This window comes from Neodiprion pinetum, chromosome 5 (genome assembly GCF_021155775.2).
Source record: "Neodiprion pinetum isolate iyNeoPine1 chromosome 5, iyNeoPine1.2, whole genome shotgun sequence".
Lineage (NCBI taxonomy): Eukaryota > Metazoa > Arthropoda > Insecta > Hymenoptera > Diprionidae > Neodiprion > Neodiprion pinetum.
The window spans coordinates 3,778,904-3,799,541 of NC_060236.1; the positions used below are offsets into that span (position 1 = coordinate 3,778,904).

General features: G+C 36.2%; 1 protein-coding gene across 19 annotated transcripts in view; it reads right to left on the reverse strand.

The window, feature by feature from the left end:
• shep (alan shepard) overlaps window positions 1-20,638 on the reverse strand; it is a 42,853-nt gene that overhangs the window by 4,829 nt on the left and 17,386 nt on the right. For 6 of the 19 annotated variants that reach the window (XM_046627597.2, XM_046627599.2, XM_046627600.2 and 3 more), the window contains exons 3-11: window positions 12,113-12,454; window positions 8,068-8,282; window positions 7,470-7,528; window positions 6,686-6,831; window positions 1,371-1,528; window positions 1,085-1,238; window positions 726-917; window positions 456-548; window positions 212-360 (exon numbers count right to left, since the gene is read on the reverse strand). In XM_046627597.2, coding sequence (XP_046483553.1) covers window positions 212-360; window positions 456-548; window positions 726-917; window positions 1,085-1,238; window positions 1,371-1,528; window positions 6,686-6,831; window positions 7,470-7,528; window positions 8,068-8,282; window positions 12,113-12,454 — 1,508 coding nt within the window. Of the gene's footprint in view, window positions 1-193; window positions 361-455; window positions 549-725; window positions 918-1,084; window positions 1,239-1,370; window positions 1,529-6,685; window positions 6,832-7,469; window positions 7,529-8,067; window positions 8,283-8,358; window positions 9,308-12,112; window positions 12,455-19,499; window positions 20,044-20,638 lie in introns of those variants that run through there. The other 13 variants (XM_046627610.2, XM_046627616.2, XM_046627615.2 and 10 more) reach the window with 13 other exon arrangements.

Here is a 20,638-nt window from a genome sequence, read left to right on the forward strand (position 1 = left end):
TAGAAAAATAAATTCGAAAATGTAACAATTCTACAGAAGCATAACGGTCCTATTATAAAAAAAAAGTGACGAACAAGTGTGTGAAAAAAAAAAAACCAACTTTGCAGAGGAAAAAAAAAAAAAAAAAAAAAATTGAAGAAAAAAACAGCTCTGGTCAATTCGGCTGCTACTAAAAAACTATACTCGCGCTAACCTATAAACTGTGGCCTACTTGGGCTGCTGAGTCTGGTATTGTTGATAGGAGTCGTCCGGGGATGCCGCGTTGCTCGTCTGCTCAGAATCGCCCATTGGCATAGTGTGGATAATGCTAGGTGCAGGGTACGGTGTATACGGGTATGGGTGAGGACTCGCTGCTATGTACTGAAAATTAAAATCAAATATTCACTCCGGCCGATACAGGTAATCCTGCCAATTATGTGAAACTAGAATTCTTTAAAAAGACGATTAAAACTCACGGAAGCTGTTCCTAAATGCATAGTGGACATTTGTGTCGTTAGCTGGGGCATTATGCTATACTGCGCATTGCTTGGATCCGCTGATGGCATCATCTGTAAGAAATTTGATGATTTAAAATTTTTTTTATTATCTAACATTATGAAAAAGAAAAATGCAGTCGTTATGCAGAATCTAACTATCAGTCTCTGTTCTAAAATGACATACAGTTATTATTTCTATAACATGGAGAGCTGAGCTATCTATTCCCTGATAGGCAAATATAAACTCACGTCAACCTGTTGCATGTGCGGTGGTGCTGTTTGCACAATGTACGGAGTGACCCAAGGCCCTCCAGGAACACTGTAACCAGGAACTTGGCCGTAGTGGCGACCGTACTGAGCCAATGTCGCAGCAGGCAACATGTGAGCCGTTGCCACACCATTCTGGCCAACTCCGCTAGCATCGTAATTCAAAGTCATACTCTGCAACAGAAATTTCGTTCAAGATATGCTGAAAACTAAATCAGGGCGATTTTAACTATTGTGTATATTATCAAGACAGAAATAGAAGGGACGGAATATCAAAATTGTTCGTAGGTGGATCATAAACGTGTAAGAGAGAAAAATAAGAAAAAAACGAAATTGCTTACGTCACCAGATTCCCTCCATATGGGACTCTTGTACAAGGATTTCTTTTTGTTGCCACCATCGGCAAATTTCACTAACAGCGGATCCTTTGCCCCTTGCAATGCTTTACCGTTAAATATCTGAATAATTTGTTCGCACTTTTCTTTTGACTCCATTCTAAAAAATATGAATACAAAACGATCACCACTCGTGTCACATCAATGCCAAGTAATGAGATATAATATCTTCAGAACTAACAAGATCAATAATCGTTACTAATTCTAAGGAGGATGTTTTAATTAGTATTACCTTGCAAACCCAACACCTTTGCTCTGACCATTTGGATCGCGTAATATACGGGTAGAAATCACCTGGCCGTACTGAGCAAGTAAAGATTCGACGTCATTTTCCTTGAAGTTGAGAGGCAGGTTGGCTATGTACAAATTGGTGGGATCCTGCTCCTGTTGCTGAGGAACAGACAAAGGCACTATGCAACCAAACTGACTTTAACGCTAGTCACGGAAGATTTACAAACTGCAAGTTTACAGAGAAATGATTTCACTCATTTTAAATTCCCATTTCTCACTATATTCATCTGTTTTTTACCAAGTAAATTTAGAACAACTTATCGAGTAAGCAAATCAGAGGTACACTAGCCTTGAAACAGATAAAAATAAAACTATCAACACAATTTATTTAAAAATCTGACAAACTAGTAACTTCTCCTTTTATTACTTATTTTCGTAATCTAATAATATGAAATACTGTATTGCCATTGAATAATATGAGATCATAAGATTGTAATACGCAGAATAATGGTACAAAATTTAACAACGCAAATAAAAAAATCAACAATCTTTAAAAATCCAAAGGTGTAGCATATTTCTTCCGATTCTCTAGCTTCGCGTATCGAGATATTCAACGTATACAGTATTAAAAAGGCCACGGAATACTAAGAATGTGAAAAACGAAGAGTTATAAAAATAATTATATGTATATTCATATGGGGTAGTTCAAATGAACGTAAACAAGGTTTAACCCCGACCCCCACAGAATTGGTCACCGATTTATTTCCTACTTGTACTCCGCCAAATATACATTTTTTAATTTTTTGAGATTTTTTCTACCTGTCGTTTATGACTAGATAGATTTATATGTCATCTTCCGTAACTCGAAAACTGTGCATTTGGGAGAAAAGTTGTAAAGGGGATGAAATTGTGTTTTTTCTTCTGAATTGGTCGAAAATAACTTTTACAAAATTTTTTGGAAATCGTAAGTGGACGATTTTAACAAAAAACGCACAAAAATCCATTGTTCTCAAAAAGTACGTTCTCAAAACATAGGAGATTTTTAGTGAATTTTCCTTGACTAAAAAGAAATCTTTTTTACATTTGACGCAAAATGGGCTTGGCCGTTTGCACATCAAAGTGCATATTTCATTAGAAAAGATTAAAAAATGTATATTTGGTGGAGTAGAAGTAGGAAATAAATCAATGACCAATTCGGTGGGAGTCGGGATCAATCCTTGTTCACGTTCATTTAGACTACCCCATATACATGTATAAACGAATACAATAAAAGAAAAACGGCCATAAACAGCTTGGTCTCACACCATGTTGAGTCTAAACATCAAACAACTTAAAAGTCAAGGTGAGAGAAAATGCTATCAGAAATATTGTGATAAGCAATATTGGACCACAGACGATCAATAATGTTTGTTACAGCTGTCTACATGAATTTAAAAAAAAAAGAAAGAAATATAGAATTCTAAATGTTAACGATCGATTACTTAAATCATAGCAAGAATAACAATTTTCAGCAGAACAACATCCAGTAGATTATTATTGACATACTTGAATGATTAAGAAGCTTCTGGAACAGTTAATAAAATGGTATAATTCAGAAAGTGATTGAAAAAGTGTAAAGGACAGGATAAAATTAGCATTTGACTTGAGGAACGGAAAAAATTATACGTATATAATGTATAGTTGGGCAGCAAAAATGATTGGAAACCATTCCACTGTAATTTGATATTAAATAGTTCAAGTACGGAAATAGAATTACTTAGTTATTGCAATGTAACAAGTTCAATTGAACGACACGACGTATATAAATTTTTGCCTTGTTTTTAATCGAAAACTTTAAAGATACAACTTTAGCAAAGTCTTTTACTCGTAACTAGATTGGAAAAAAAAATTAGCAGTTATTACTAAATAAGTTGAAGTATTCAATCAAAGTAAGTTTGTCTTTTATTCTGATAGTCATGCTTCATGGCATTACGAGTTCTCATTACCACATTCTGGTGGCTCTCTAAATTTGCTCAGCGCATGCTTAACAGAATAATACACACCGTGTTACAGTGAAAAGATTTTACTTTCATTAAGTCAATGTTTAAAGTGAAACAACAGTATGCGCAATAAAAAGCACCAAAAAAATTAGGTATAAATTCGTACAAGCCGTCAATGTTTACTTTCATATCCAATCTCTTGTTTCATCGTAGTACGCACGCAATGCGAATCAAGTTTTTCATGTCATCAAAGCTTCACGAGTTCCAGTTAATCTGACAACGACGATAAGGCCAAGTGAATGAAAAAAAAAAAAAAACAAAACATGATATTTCATCAATGAAGAGATAAATAAAATTTCCCCGACTTTGTAAGTCTCGCATTTCTTGTTAAGATATGGAATAACATATCGCGAACTAATTTCAATGAGCATTTTATACTGTGGATAAACGAAACAGAATTGATTAAAAGTCTTGAAACAAATGATAAAAATATTTCAATGTATATTATGCAATAAAGAAGTGCCGTTGTATTGTTAAGCTTATTTCGAGATCCACCATTTCTCTCAAGTCTCTCTCAATCGATCGATCAATCAATTAATAAATGAATCAATCAATTAATCAATCAATCAATCAGTCAAGTCTACGTATTACTTGAGTATATACTTATATACTTTACGACAATTTTTACTTCAATCTTGCAAATGCACTAAATAAACAATATTGAAAGAAAAAAAAATAAAACAACAAAAACATTGTGGATTAAGCCAAGCCAATGGCGTACATATGTAGGATAAAAATCAATAAACATATGTACTGAGACAAGAACTGTACCATTGAAATAAAAAAAAAAAATAAAAAAAAATTACCGAATAAATTGATAAAAATGATCGTCGTAGGACGATTAATATCACGAAAGACAAAAATGCTCTGTCCGGCTAATGAAATTGACAAAGCGTTAATATATTCTTATAAACCGGACAACTTTCCGGGCCATTTTTCATGCTGATATACTGTTGTTGTTGTTGTCGTTGTTATTGACATTATCATCATTATTATTAACGTGCATACAAGGCTACATCGTTTTTCAATGGTCTTACATTGTTCATCAAACAATACAGTATAAATATTCACATGAAAGTATGAAAAAAAGGGAGAATACGTATTTTTCGAAAAAAATAAATAAATCCTTGACGGTATTTTTTTGTTTCAAAGCTAAAAAAATATTCACCATTCAAGCGTTTAACTAATGTTTATGTGTTAGGAATGATGTTCATCTCCCTTAGACAAGGCAGGCCAATCATTACCTGAACATGCTGATGATATTTTATTTATACAATATCTTTACTCCAAATGACAGGGCATTTTGGTCTGCTTTTTTTTTTTTTTTTTTTTTATTTACAATTAACAATTTTGACCAAATTGAATAATCAGAAATACTGCTGTATTTACACCTAGAAGAGGTAAATATCGTATAGACTAATATTCAAAATAGACAAGGGCTAACAAAGAAAAATAAACAAATAAACAAATAGCATTAATGTCTGATTTTCCACGAGACAGAATAACGTTTCACCCTGAATATGTCTATCATTGGTAATAAACGATATCGTTGTTTATAGTTATGTCATAGCCCATGCGACAGTTCGTTATATTATTGCGATCGTTATCACAGTTGACAAGTTTTGGCACCCCGTGCGTTTATCGCGTCCACAGTTCAACAAGAACCATTCCGAGGTTAGTTTTCGGGCAATATATAGACAAAGACCAATTCTGGTTTGGTGATTTATACACACACACATTTGTCTGTGAAAATGGTTTCTCAGTGCGCAAGTAATGGGGTTAAAAATAAAAAAAATTTTAAAGTTTAGCAACCGTGATAATGATAATACAGTGTCAGGCCTTCCACTTGGGTAGCAGCCAAATATGACAGCATTAGCCACTTAATTTGTCTTCACTAGGATAATGCAGTACAGTTCCAAGCATATGATTCTATAAAAATAATCAGCTTATTAAAAAAAAATCTCAATGCTTGAGTTTAAATCGATACTTCAAAATTTACAAAGTCGATTTTACTTTTCTCAAACCGCTTCGTACGCTTTACATAAAGAAACACTCGCGTGTTTCGTATCATTCGCAGTTACGACTGATTACAAACAAATTGAAACAAGTGAAAAATAGCTATATTCCGTTACTTTCAATAAACCTGTGTGTGAAATAAAGAAGAAAAAAAAAAAAACCAGTGAATTTAGTGGAAGGCCAAATTAATAACATTAGAAAGAGGGGGAAGAAAAAAAAAAAAAAAACCCCATGTTTGATGTCTCACGTTTGTCTGAAAACAGATTTTAATAGCTAAATACAAGTTTATAGCAATAAATTATTAATATGATGGTGGTGTTGGAGAGAAAAAAAAAACGAAATTAAAAAAAATAATCGAAAATAACGTGAGATATAATATGTACATATGTATATATACATATATGTACAATTACACCACTGTATTTTATGATTAAAACATTTGTAGCTACTGACTTCGTTTGCGCTGCCATACTTCGAAGCAATTTTTCTAATACATGTATGAAATACTTTTATGTATGTATATTTGTATTTTTTTTATTTTTTTTTATATTTTATTAAAATTAATTTACCCGCCATTTATTTTTCTTTCCAAGAACAAAGAAATTGGAAGTAATTTTTGCTGAGAGGAATTGATGATGGCTAAAGGCTTACGTTAGGGCTGAGATAAAATGCTATTCTCAGACGTGATTCGAGACATTGTTGATGTAGCGTAACGAGCAATCAGTGGCCGAGGTATAGCAGCAAGCATCGAGAGGTTGTAGTAAGTTGTGAGATAGAATAATAAGAGATAGAATTGAAAACCTTAGAAAGTTTTTGTTGTTGTTGTTTTTTTTTTTTTTTTTTTTTATAAGTGAGTTAGGCTGTTGATAAGAAAGGACCGATAGATCGTTTTAGGATCACGTATCGATAAATTGCGCCTATTCATCCAATATACATATTACTGTTGAAATTATACAGTCGAAAATTTTAGTTGCAATAATCGCAATTTACTATAGCCCATCGTTACACGTCAATGCAGCGTACAAACAATATTTTATATAAATTTCTTCAATGTTCGTCGTTACTTCCCCCTCCCCCCTAAATCGTTTGATTTAGCAAGTGTAACAAAAGCTGATATTTGACCAAATCAGAATACAGTATGTATACCAAATAATTTAAAATGATGAACATCACGATACTCCTAAACAATCTATGAGAGAAAAAGGTTGTGGTCAGGGTGACAGAGAAAGAGAGGTTTACTGTTACTCTGGTATTACTGTACTTGCATGCACAACCAACGTACACTGGCCAGTCTACGGAGCAACCAGATACCCACTTTCGCCATCTGCGCTTGGATGCCTTTGGCCATCAGTGCTTTCACAGCATTATCTGCCGCCAGCGGTGACTCAAAGTCTACAAAGCCATAACCTGCAACAAAATATAACGTAGATATACATTTCCAACATTATTACAATCGTAATTTACGCATGATATAATATAATGCGTATTTATAAAGATTTGTAGTTATATCAGTTTTCAAATAATCTATCCCCTCTCAAACTAAAACACATTAAGCTAACGACACTTCGAGCTTATCAAAACTATAATATGTATCGAAAAGTGCATAAGTGCTATATGTTTGTGCATTGTATAAATATTCATCACATTTCTTCAACTTTTTGCAAACTTTCAAACGACATTGAAAAACCAATCTTTCGGTATACTTTTTTGAATCTGTCGTCACAAGTATGAAAATTGGTCAAGCGATTACACAGAAAAGAACTGAGTAACAATAAAAGAAATTAAACAGAGAATAGACCAGGATAAGTACACAGACATTGAGGAGTCTTGAGAGCAAAAATGTATCGTTAAAGCTCGGAGGAAAAGTTTGATGTAAGTTTTTCTGTAACTGATACGAATAACTTTGCTGCACACTTTGTGCGCTTGATTTAATCAACAGATAATTACATATATATATATATATATATATGTAATTATGTAAATATTATACATGTAAAGTAACAAGCAGCAATAAAACTAAAAAGGTGTAAAATTCAACTAAGTACCTTTACATTTATTTGTATTTTTATCCAGAATCGCCTTAGTAGAGGTTATAGTTCCATACCTGGAAACAGAAAAATAAAATATGAGTATGTAAAACAGTATATCAAAATCCATTTCCAAAGTAATACAGAGTGAGTGAAGCTATAGCTATATATAAAAAATATATATATATATATATATATATATATATTTTCCAATAAAACAGACGTGTTCAGATTAACGAAAAATATTACAGATGAATTCAACTGATGATAAGCTTTGAATCATAGAGTAACATTAACAACAAAAATAATCAGTTGCAAATTTTTTCAAAAGCATGTAAAGCATGATGTTTTTTTGAAAATAATACCACTGTGACCAAACACACATAATCTACATTTTTCAAAGACAATACATTGCGATCGCCCTAGAGGATGAACTTGTAGAGTATAAATGTCGTTATCAACAAAGTATGAGAATATGACACATAAGATGCTATAAATGGCTGAGTTAGCTTATTAAGAAATGATTTAGATATAGTAGTGACATCCATGTCTAAGAAGTCATGTCCGTTGGCAATAGTTTACTTTCTTTTATTTTAATTGTTCACTTGCTACTTACTGAGCACACATATTAACAAGATCCTTGTCTGTGGTATTTTGGTTCAGGCCACGGATATATAGGTTCGTTTTTGAGAGCTGCTCCGTCTGCTGTCCTTGCATAGCGTTGTTACTAAGACTGGTACTCATTGTTCCGCTTTGGCTGCCCGTGGCGCTGCTGGAGCTGCTGTTCGTGTTAGCAGGCGACGATGCAGTCGGCACTCTTTGTCCTCCGTACTGAAAAGAAAAATATCATTGAAAAGTCAATTTCTTAAAAGAAAAATGACAACTCTTACAACAATTTTCGGCGTACCAATGGATTATTGTTTAATATTGCTTTAGGCATTAATCCCATCAGACTGCTAACATTGTTATTCGATTTGTAATAATGAGGTTGTCTAATGCCTGGTTGTCTAATGCCTGGTTGTGGCGGAGCAGGTGCATTATTCAAAGGCATTGCAGGGTAACCACCGGAGAAACCTCTGCCAAGGCTCCACGCTTGTTTCTTCTGAAGCATTTGACTATTTGAAAATAGTCTAGTCGGTATACGGTTATCGGGCGACCCCGAAGGACCGATTGTATCGTTAAAATTGTTAGCACCGATGGGACCTTGAAGATTTTTACGTGCAGGAGGCGATGAGAAGTACGCCCTGGTACGTTGTATCTGATCACCCATTACGATAATTGAATGGCAAAGTTGTCTGCGATTTCTTTTGTTTTTAATTCAAATTCTGAGATTTTTTCTTCTTTCAATTTTTCTTCTTGCCTCTTAATCCCATATCACGTAACGACTGCCGTTATTATTGTTATTATACTCGGATAATAGTGACAACGATTTTCTAAACAATACCGAATCATTCTTTCAAGCACATCGTCACGATTCGACCAGTATTTATATATCGAGCTGAAAATCGCGCTGGTTATTATATTAATTAACAAGGCGAAAGACGCGAAACCATTTCACGCGACAGTCACTTTTTCGGCACGAATAACGTGTCGATAACGATTGATTACAGGGCCGAAGAATGTATTGCGATTTTTCCCAAACAGAGTAACGGTTTTTTGTGTCTCAACGACTGTATGCGGCACTTGCAAGTTTATCGCGAGCAAACATTTGCCGGTGAAAATAAAGGAAGGGAGAGAGGAAAAGGAAATGACAAGAAAAGCTCGAACGAGACGATAAGTATAGCGACAAGATGCAAAAGTGCGTTTCAATTCCAGTTCGGCCGGAGGTTTGCAGGGATCGTGGCACAACTAAAACTCTTACTAACATGCAGACACATATCTCTTTACGTAGGTATACGATTATGTATGCACACACAACTATCGTATATGCATGTAAATACCTATGAACATGTTGAAAAGAAGTGGTTAACGTCGACCGACCCGCCACTGTCACGGGAGAAAAACCGAGTGCAGCGTCGGAACTACGTTACACGTAACCTCTCCCCGTCTATATACATATTACGCGAATGCAGTACTAAAAATTTCCACCACGATAGAGAAGTGTGTAACTCCCCGGGTACGCAACACGCCTACTTATTAATTTACAAATCTGTTCGTCTCTTCTCCGTCGGCAATGCAGCGAATGTCAGCCATAGACGTTGCAAAATTTTACTCTAACGATAAAGAAGATCGAATAATTGTTAATTTTAATAAAGTTAAAAGATAGTGTTTCAAGTTGACGTGTAGAAAAAAAAACCAATAAGATGCGGGACATCCATTTTTATTCCTTTTTTTTTATTTTTTGAATGGTCCGTTGAGAATAATCGTTACTCGCGGTTTAAGGCACTTGTTCTTGCGCGCAGGTTCGGATCTCACGGATGCTTCAAGAGGGGGTCCCCCTGCTTGTGATTTTCTATAATTGATATTTCTCAAGATTCTTCTCATTTATTATTATTGAATGCATAGTAGCAGAATGCTGTAACAAGACTTTGCCGTTGAAATTGAAATTGGCAAATTGCGTACAACTAAAACTTATTCTCAGTGACCTAGTAAATAGTATTTCATCATATTGCATGTACACACTTAAAGTCACGTGGTTACAATAAACGTTGTTATACATACATAGATACATACGCATACGCAGTCTCGTGAATATAACTCGTCTAATCAAGAAATTTATTCTCTCTGCACGACTCCGAGGTTAATTGAATGGGTTTCTTTGCCTGTATATAATTTATAACGTATAGCTAAAGTAACGATCGAGCACTCAAAGGCGTACGATAGTTTATTTATGATTGAATATACGTTTCAACTACAAAAGGGGTACTGTATACCTTGCATGTACTCCACTTTTGGTTAATAAATAGGGTTTAAAGTATACTCCAATCAAAGTATACACCTACATATATTTATATTTCGACAATTGTTATCCCGGATATATTATCTGACACCTGTTAAACGGCTCAGTGTCACGCTATGCACGATGTTGTTTGTACAAAGCAATTCGGTCTAATCGTCAGCGAAACTAAATTTCATGTTACTGTGTTTCCTGCGCGTCCACGCACGATAAAAAAAATAAATAAAAAATGCGAACGAAAAAATAACTAACGATAAATCGAGAATTGCAATCGTGTCAATTGACACACATTTGAAAATAACATGAATCATCTACCTAATTGTGAGTGTGCTTAGACGCACAAAAAGTATGGCAACTGACAATGAGAATAAGTCTGAATGTCAAAATAATTATTCAAAGAGACATGATTATACATACTGTCAACATTACTATTTTTACTATATGTCGAAGATTATGAAATCGTACAATGGAAGAAAAAAAAAATGATAAAAACAAAAAGCTACGCAATGAGAAACGAACGTAGATAGAGGTATAGCTATGTACGGGGTGATACACGAAGACGAAAGTGAACGGATCAATAACGAAGGATCTTTCCGCCTTGACGCCCTTGCGTGGGCGTCAGCGGCAGAGGGATGCAGGGGCGCCAGGGATGTATCGACTCGTCATAGCAGCGCCGGTGCCTCGTGTCAAATTAACATTTAGGTTACCAGCGAGATAATCTTCCAATAACTATAGAGGCGTTCGTTGTTATCTCAAACATTGGAGATAATTTGTAAAGAACATAGAAGGTGTAGCAAATAAAATCTGTTTTATAGTGTAATTAAACATGTTTTTGGTATTATATTCACAAAAATAAATATACCGGCTTATTTCGTCGGGATGTCCGACGAGCAAATCAACACAAAGTAAATTCGTCTGCATTGATGCAATTTACGATAACATTTTTTAACGTTCGAAATTTGCCTTATCGTTCACGATTGGCCGATTCTTCATCATCACCAGTCCTGGACCAAGAGATAAATACTGATCTGTAAAAATGTATCCTGAATTGCGTCAAAAACTAATTTATTCTGGCACTACACTGTAAAATACATCGTAGGTATGAAAATATACAAAGTTCTCTATTCAGTTTACCGTTTGTCGCGGTTTTTGCAAGGCTTTTTGTATAATTCAAAATTCTCAATATCAGGCTGAAAATATTGGACTCGACTCTTTTATTACGCACTAAAATAAGCAACAAATTTAATCTAATCCGATGAAAAATTTTGTCGTCCATGACGTGGGGTGCAACTAAACCGAATCAATGTTAATACAACGCTTTTTGGAATCTGATATTCTTTGACCTTTTCAAGTTGTATACCGATTAATAATAACAAATATATAAACACCTATTATAAATACTTTTTTTTTGTACAATAAACGTAACACAGCCAGATCCGTTGATGTCAAGGCACATGAAAACGTGCTATAACATTTCATCTCGAAGTAGCTAAAACTTGAACGTTACATACAAAACATCGCTGCATTTCCATGATTCAGCCCGTGAATACTAACCCTGCCGAGTCGACGAACTGTGAAAATTGAAAAATTTGTAAAAAATAGAAGACAAAATTTTTTTTTAATCTGTCTAAGGGTTGCGCCAGAGTCCAACTTCGTACGTCCCTGGCGTCGCGGTGATCTCTGGGTAGGGAGAAAAAACGTGGCGGATGGGCTAAATGGGACAGTCGATAAAACAGGATGTTGTAAAAGCAGCGGACGTACTTACCGACGCGTGGGGTGAGTAGGTTGTGTAGGGTGTCGCTGTCGGAGGTAGCTGCTGCGCGTTTCCCGGCATTTGGGCGGCTGCGGCTGCGGCGGCGGTCGCCGCGTTCGGATATCTCGGGTAAGTCGGATAGGCCTGTGTCGTCGCGTGGGGTGGAACGGCGCCCCACGCCGCCGTACCGCTCGCGCGATACTGTACCTGGTTTCCTCCCCCCCTCGGCCCTCCACCTGCCCCGCCCTTAAGTCCGTGACCGCCACCAGGGCCGACCCCGATACCACCAGCGCCCCCGTTCCCCGCGCTTCCGTTATTCGCACCGCCGTAGGTCGGCCTCGGTCCATTCGTACCCTGAAAATATGAGAGAAAAACAACCACATTAATTAACCCACATCGAGATCAGCCAAGAAAAAATAAATAAAATTAGTCGTAGTACAAGGGGAGATCGATTCTAATTTTATTTTTCACATTTACAACCATCCAAGCATTCTGATTGGTTTGCAAGATTTAGTCGACTGATCCCATATCGTGGGAAATGTGAAAAGTAAATTACAGAATCTATCCCCAGAATGCAAAGTGGTTAGACTAAGGTCCGATGGGCAAGTTAGACACTGTATGTGTAAGAAACTTCCTCTACAATAACAAACCTTCTATGGCCGACGCCAACCGTCGTCAGATTGTGATTAGACGTTCAATGTAAAGAAATGTTAAGGGCTGCCATTCGTTAATAAACGTTATTCGTTATAATATGAACCTCTTAAACGATACCACAGGATGCATGAAGAATTTTGGTCGATTTCTGCATGACATGCCGGAAGATGTTCGAAAATTAAAAAAATTTAATTCTCCCTCAGAACCACTTCATATTTTCTCTATTTTTTCTTTATTTTTTTGTTCAATCGATAAATAACATCTCTTCTCGTTCGCCACATTATTTTCAGGCTAAATTGAACAATTAATCCTTTCTCTTTACGGGTATAACACATTTCACGCACTCTCTCTTTCTCTACCTCACTTTCCATGTGTGACAATCAGTTGATCATAACGTTATACCTGTACCTCTATATATTAAGTATGTGTGTTACGCCAGATATTGGGTTATAGACAGATATAGATATACGTATAGATAGACAGATTAATGGGTCGAGAAATAGATTGCCGGTATATCGATTGCCCCCAGTGCTTTATTGATAATTAATAATCAGATGATCCGTTGTACATATCTATCATGTTTAATAACATGTACACATAACGTAGAATTATGTATAGATGCATACGCAGCCATTCGGTAATGTACAGGATACATACATAGGTATATCGATCAATGTACGAAACACTTAAAATTAGAAAAGACTCAACGAATTTGTTTTTTCACCCATGATTCGACGAGTTTGCGGAATCTTTTAACCGCACTCAAGATTAACAAGATACGTATTGTGAATGAAAAATTTCTCTCATGATTGAAGTTAATCTGTATGCACATATCCGGCTATGTGATATATGTATATACAGATACGGGAAAACAAATTTCGTACATTTTTATATCGTCAGTTTTGAAAAATCAATTGAAAATACGTTACTGTACAGAGTATTTACCCGACACCATTTATTCGTTTCAATCCCAGGTGTATACGTGACACACACACACACACACACACACACACACACACACACACACACACACACGCACGCACGCACGCACACACACACACGCATATAAGTATATATATATATATAAATAAATTACACTGGCACCATAAAATCCCGAGAGAGATGTGTACTGTATATATGTATACCGAGGGTATTATTATCATAGTCAGAGTTTCATCAAAAGATCTCTTGAATTCTTTACGATGTGTACAACGGCAGTGCAGCAGTTGAGTATGTTTTAATTTGTATAAAAGAATTTAAACGCAATTTCCAGTGAATTTCCCTCCGTATATTATTATACATACATATTATTATACATTCATTGATCAGTTATTTTCGGGAGGAGAGAGAAAAAGAAAGTAATAAAAATTTAACTCAGAATAAATAATGCACGAAAGCGTTCTTGAAGATTATACCCGTGAATGGAAGACACAATTTTGCAAAAGTAAGCAAAGAACGGAAAAGAAAGAAGAAAACACACGCACGACACGAAAATACGGCGAAGAAATAATTTGGTCCTGTAAATAAGAAGTATAGATTGTGTATAAAAAGCTGCTTCTGTAAGGGATAATATTTCTGGCCCACGACGGTTGCTCGAAGAACTCGTCCGGAAATACCACAACTTTTACAACGCGGATCGGGTGAAAGGTCGATAGTCTTGTTATCACTGTACATATAGGTATGTTCGTTTCGTTCGCTGTTGAAAACAAAAGCTCAAGACGACAACGACGGTTTAATTTTTCATAACAATGAAGAGATAAGATGAAGAAACGTGAGTCAAAGTTTCGACCTCGGTTTTGACCCTATACAATTCGGACAATTACTTCGCGATGATACTCGACAGTCTGCGTGATTCGTTGATTGGTTAGTCATAAATATTACCCGAATTCTGATCGACCAGCATGGAAATACAGAAATATATCATAATCTGTAAGAATTTTTTCACATCTTGCGATATAACGCATTCACTAATAGAACTGCTCTCGATTAATACAATATAATATGTATACATAGACGCAAGTATTTCACTATCCATCCATTTCAACCAGTTGTGTTAGTCTATTTTTTACCGATGACGCGGTTGCCGCCACAGCGGAGTCTCTGCAAAATCTAGCTACAGATAGACACACACCATGGAATGAGTATTTTTTTCGTGTGAAGAGAGAAAGAGAGAAAGAGTGAAAGAGTGGGACCTAGTTTGGCAATCGATGAGAGAATGAACGGGTCCAATAAATAATTACGGAAAAAATAAGAAGAGGCGAAGATTGTAATATAATAATATTATTTACAATGACTATAATTTTTCACCTACTTTTATAATCCATAATCCATATTATTTCATTGATCAACTCAAATTATAATGCTAAATCAAAAATTGTCCTTTCGTACTAACATTAATTGTAGTTGTCTCCGGTTGATATTGGGGAGGGGCATGACAAATTTCTTTTCAGAATAATATTTGAAATCTAGAGCTGAGGAGATATATATAATTTTTTGCTGTTTCGATGGGAATCTCTTGTTACACATATTCATATATGTACTGTAACGTTACGACCGTTATTATTTCTAGTTTACGCGTCCTCAGCAGGGTACTCCAACCGAACTCGACACAAAATAGGCAATAAGTACTTTTAACTAATTCTTTCTTTGTGAATTCTGTATTTCGCGCCTCGTCGCAGGCTAATAAGGTACTTGGACGACAACGATCCCGACCACCGAGGGACCGATATCTACCGTTTCCAGCTCTCGACGACTTCGCCTACCGACGGTCTAATCAGACTATACTGGCTACCTTGGTGCACTTCTATACACCTGGTGAACATGACCACGCCGTAACCAATATTCGCCACAGGGGGATGGCCTATTTGCGGTGGGGGTCAACCAACCAATCAAAGGGAAGAAGAATCACCTCACGAAAACCTCGAGATCGGCGTGAACTCCGACCTCCTTCTATTCTACCCTTGACCTGCTGAGTGACAGCCACGAATTTTCGAATTCTACCGATGTAAGCTCTCGATACTTCTTCCTCTACCGCTACCGTTTCTATCTTACTATCGTTTTGCTCTACCGTTAGATTCTTCCTATAAATTCAAGTCCTTTCCGTCCTTTCTGTTTTCCCTTGCTTAGTATAATAAGTTTTATTTAAATCAGACTCAGTGTTGTGTGACTGAGATCGTCCGTTAAGGTAAGGCTTCTGCCTCTGTATTGTATCGTTACGAACTTGCTCATAATTTCTATTCTTTCTTATGGTATTCATCGACTTCATGTGAATCATGGTCCACGGATTAGAGTTGCAATAAGCCGCCGTGTGACTGCATGATTTCAGTAATTAATTATTTTCGTGTCTGAGCGACCTCGTAACTGCCGAATAATTAATTCTTTTGTATTTATAACTTTTCTGATTATTTGTGAATTTCTATTAGTCTGCTTCTGTATTCTCTATCGTATTTTGAGCCCTATTGGCTTTACGTTTCATTTCATACTTTTTTGTAACAGTAGTGTGCCTTATATTTTATTTCTGTTATTGCTGATTATATTTTTATTTATTTTAGTGCCTATTGTATCGTATATCGAGTTCCTTGGAGTATAACCGAGCGTAGAATCAGCCTCTAAATATTACCGCACCTTTTTTCGATTGCTATTGGCAATTTTATATTATTTTTGCCTGTTATTCTTTTCTCCGTATCTTGTTAAGTCAAGTTCTGCGTATTATTCTTGATTCTTTTGTACTGCGGTGTATTTAGTGTATTTCTTTATTTTGTGAACTCTCCGAATTTCTCACTCTCTCATAATTTTGTATTTTGTAATCTCTCAAAAGTTATGTTCAGGAATTCATTGTTTAATTCCTCAGGTCCGTAATCATTATAAATTATTGATTCTGTCGTTTATGAATAATTCTACCGAAAGTTATCTAGTCGATCGTTTACGCTACCGATTTTGTAAATTGTTAACGAATGTCAATCTCTCGTACTGGTTATATCTATGGTAAATTCGTCGTATTATCTACCGAGCTATCGTTACCTTGTTTTCTACCGATTGCAGTAAAGTTCTCTCGTTTCTAATTGACAGAATAATAATTTTCGTAGCGTCATTTGCAACTTGGGTAAGATCAGGTCGCCCAGTGACGTGTAGTTTAAGTAAATTCTTGCATTATATCGCTTCTCCCGACTTACGTTCATTTTTCTCTGTTAACTATCGTCTCTCGTTTCAAAGCTACCGTTTAATTCTATTCTACCGAGATCTTTGTGAACAACGATTGCTTATTTTATTAACTACCGCTGTCGATACCATTTCATTTGCCTGTCTCAACCATGTAACCTTCCTGACAATATACGAACGATTGACCTGTTCATTTTTCCTGACTTGAGTTTATTCTTTATTTCATTATTTTCTTTAATTCTGTAATTATTGTTAGCCGCCTTGAATACCGTCACTCTACCAGTTCGTGTGAGTACCTGAGCCTAGCCAGCCATACAACGGGTTCTCTATTTATTTTTCGTACGGTTTCGTGTTATTTTTATTAATTCGTATTATTGTTTGAAATTCGAGGCTAACGCGTCTGGCGCCCAACATAATTGATTTTGTTATAGTTTAATATTCTGAATAAGTGGAGAATCGCGCCAAAGTGTCAACGGTAAGTCCTCCTCCGCGGGTAACAGAATTTAGCGTTACAGTACATGCATATAAACACTGTACAAATAGCGCATAGTTCGAACGTTTGTTATCGCCTCGGCAGCAGTTGAGTTATTATTGCTCTCCGCACAATCAGGGAGTCACTCGGTAGAAATAATTGTTCAACTTGCTATCGCGATATATAGATAAGTTCGAAAACGGGTGTCCGAGTTCTGTACATTTATGTATGTATGTATGTATGTATGTATGTATGTATGTATGTATGTATGTGTGGATGGATGTACAATGCACAAGTTTGTGAGTCACGAAAAACCCCCGAGGGTCCGTGCTGCAAAAATATGTATACGCAAAGATACGATACTCGGGTAGAAAACTCGAGATAAAAATCGAACAACTGCTGTTATGGTACGATAAATGCTGCATTGCCCGCAAAAGATAAATACATATATATGTAGTAGACATAGATAAAATCGCCCCCCCCCTCCCTTTTTAAGATGTCGAGAAACCGCAACGATTACTCGAACATAAATTACTTATGTATATAAATCCCGAATATCAGCACAACCAAAAGTGTAAATCGTACAAGGTTAGGTTACGCGCGTATAATGTAGAACAAACAATTGGAGGAAAAATATGATGAAAAGTAAATAGTAAAATGAAATCTTTCGACGGAACGTTATTCGATACATTGTAAAATAATGTAACACAATTTACCGACCAGATTAATGTTCCGTCCTGTATATTAATAATAAACACGAGGTTGAAGTTAGTAACGTTATCGCAAAGAAACATTGTAGAAAAAAAAATCACTATTTTCTCAGATTTACAATGATTTCGAAAAACGATTGTGTTTTGTTTCAGGTTAGGTTTGCCGAATTTCAGACAATTCCAAAATGACGAAGTAACGGTTTTTTGCCTCAGCACGAATCGTTACAAGTTAACGCAACTAACTTCAATCTGAATATATTTAAACGTATAATGACGATAGTATCGTAGCTTGGTTTTACGGTTCAAAATTTGCAACAATTATCATACGCGATATAGGAGCAAAACGTGTTATACATGTATACGTACACATGTATTTGTTTGCATGTTATTTCTGGTATACAAATACGCGTTTATCGTGTAATACGTACAACGTACGAAACGTCACGGGGTGACAGCGTTGCCAGATAAATGGGTGATAATTGGCAATGCGGTGGTGCATGACTACATAGTCGTTTCAACAGATAGACAGATAGTGGCTTGCCTCGAGCTTTTCTATCTGTAGTACCGGTATGCATGTACAAACATACATGCAAATAAATAAGCACACACAAAACGTTTCGTTGTACGATTATTGAATATCATTCCCCGCGGAGAAATGAACGAATTTCTTTGTTTTCTCTCTGTATTACCAACACAGCCGATTGCACGTTTCTATATACGTACTATCAAACTATAATGTCACGAGGTTAAGAATAAACGTGAAAATGAAATACGATTATTCATCCAATGGGCGGCAATTTGATTCCCATGAAAAAAAAAGCACGTTATGTGATTAGTTTACGATTAAACGATCGAATTCCAACGCTAATGATTCATGAGTTATCGATACGCCTTTTCATGACCTTTTAGAAAGTGGGGATGTTTTTGTAACATGATATATTTAGTCAACCTACAAAAATTACCGTAACTATAATATATACCTAATATACCCGTGCAAGCTCATAATTAGTACAATAAAATAAATTGTATTCATCACCCAATAATTCAGCGACTGTAAAATATGATATTATCATGTAACACCGATAATTCATTGCAAGTAATGGGAATGATGTTTCTTTCTAGTTAGGCAATAAAATTCACGGATTAAAACCATGTTTCAAAATAATTCTAATTCACAATAATCGGTACAATATATCTCGATAAATAATTTGCAATATATAAATCTCGCGATTGTGTATCGATAGGTATAATAATAATAATAATAATAATAATAATAATAATAATAATAATAATAATAACGTGTAGATATTTTCTAGAATAAAAAAAGAAACCGAATCGTAGAATAATACAATTAGTATCGTGAAACGGGACTTATATATATATATATATGTGGGTATGTATATACCTGCATCTCGAGGAACTGCATACCGGTGTAATCAATGCAGAGGTGGGGGGTTGTAGTAGCGGATAAACTAGTTGTGTAGTATTTAACCGACAGGTTGCAGTTAATACGTATCAAAAACCTTGTTTATGAAATCCGTATGAATTTTCCCCGATATGTACGTATATATGTATATATATATATACATGTACAGTGTTCTTCGCATGAGCGTAGTCGTGATTCTCTCTCTTTCTCTCTCTCTTTGCGCCTGATCACGATCCGCATTCACCGAATATCACAAAATCCACACAAGCACCGATTATTTTACGATAACGATCTGCGACAGTGTGTACAGTTCAACACACGTGCACATGGATTAGAGTAGGAATGTTGTACGAAGTGGAGGCATGTCGCATCATCCAGAATCCGGTTGGTCACTCATTCACTCATTCATTCATGCACTTACTCACTCACTCACTCAGTCACTCCTTGCGTTCAGAGTGGACTCACTCAACCGCAGTCCATCGAGTCGAGCCGTCGCCCAGACTCGTTGAGGAGCAAAGTAAGACTGGTTGGTAGTAGTGGTCTAAGAAACGCGATCGCAGAAACGACCACGAAACAACGCAAGTTACGTAGAAGGGAAGGAGGAATCGTGGAGGCGGAGAGGGTGATCATCGCGCCGCGATATCCGCAACAACGATTATCGGTACTTACATAAGTTAGGTTCGGGGGGCAAGAGAAATACTCCGGGAATTTTACAGCTAGACGGCTAATCTAGGTATTTATGCGTGTACGGATGCGTTGTACCGAGGAGTCATCGGTGCTTTGAAGGGTGGGGGGGGGGGGGGGATAAGCGTACATACCGGCGAGGCGCGGCTAACTTCAAATCTGTTGGTACCGGTCCTCGTACTTGCCGGTACAGGACGATTTGTCGGTTGTTCGATGTGCAGAGGGCTGTTTTTTGTTACTTTTAACGCGAGATGAGAAGATAGTTACTGGAATTGTGTGAGAAGAGAAGTTTAGATTATATGGCGATGCAAGGTTTCTTGAAATTCTTAAAACTCTGGTGGATTCGTTCCATTTCACTTTACGGTGATTCGTTTCAATCGAAACACGAGTTTCTTTGTACAAAGTTACTAAAGTTATGTCCTTTTCGATATTAG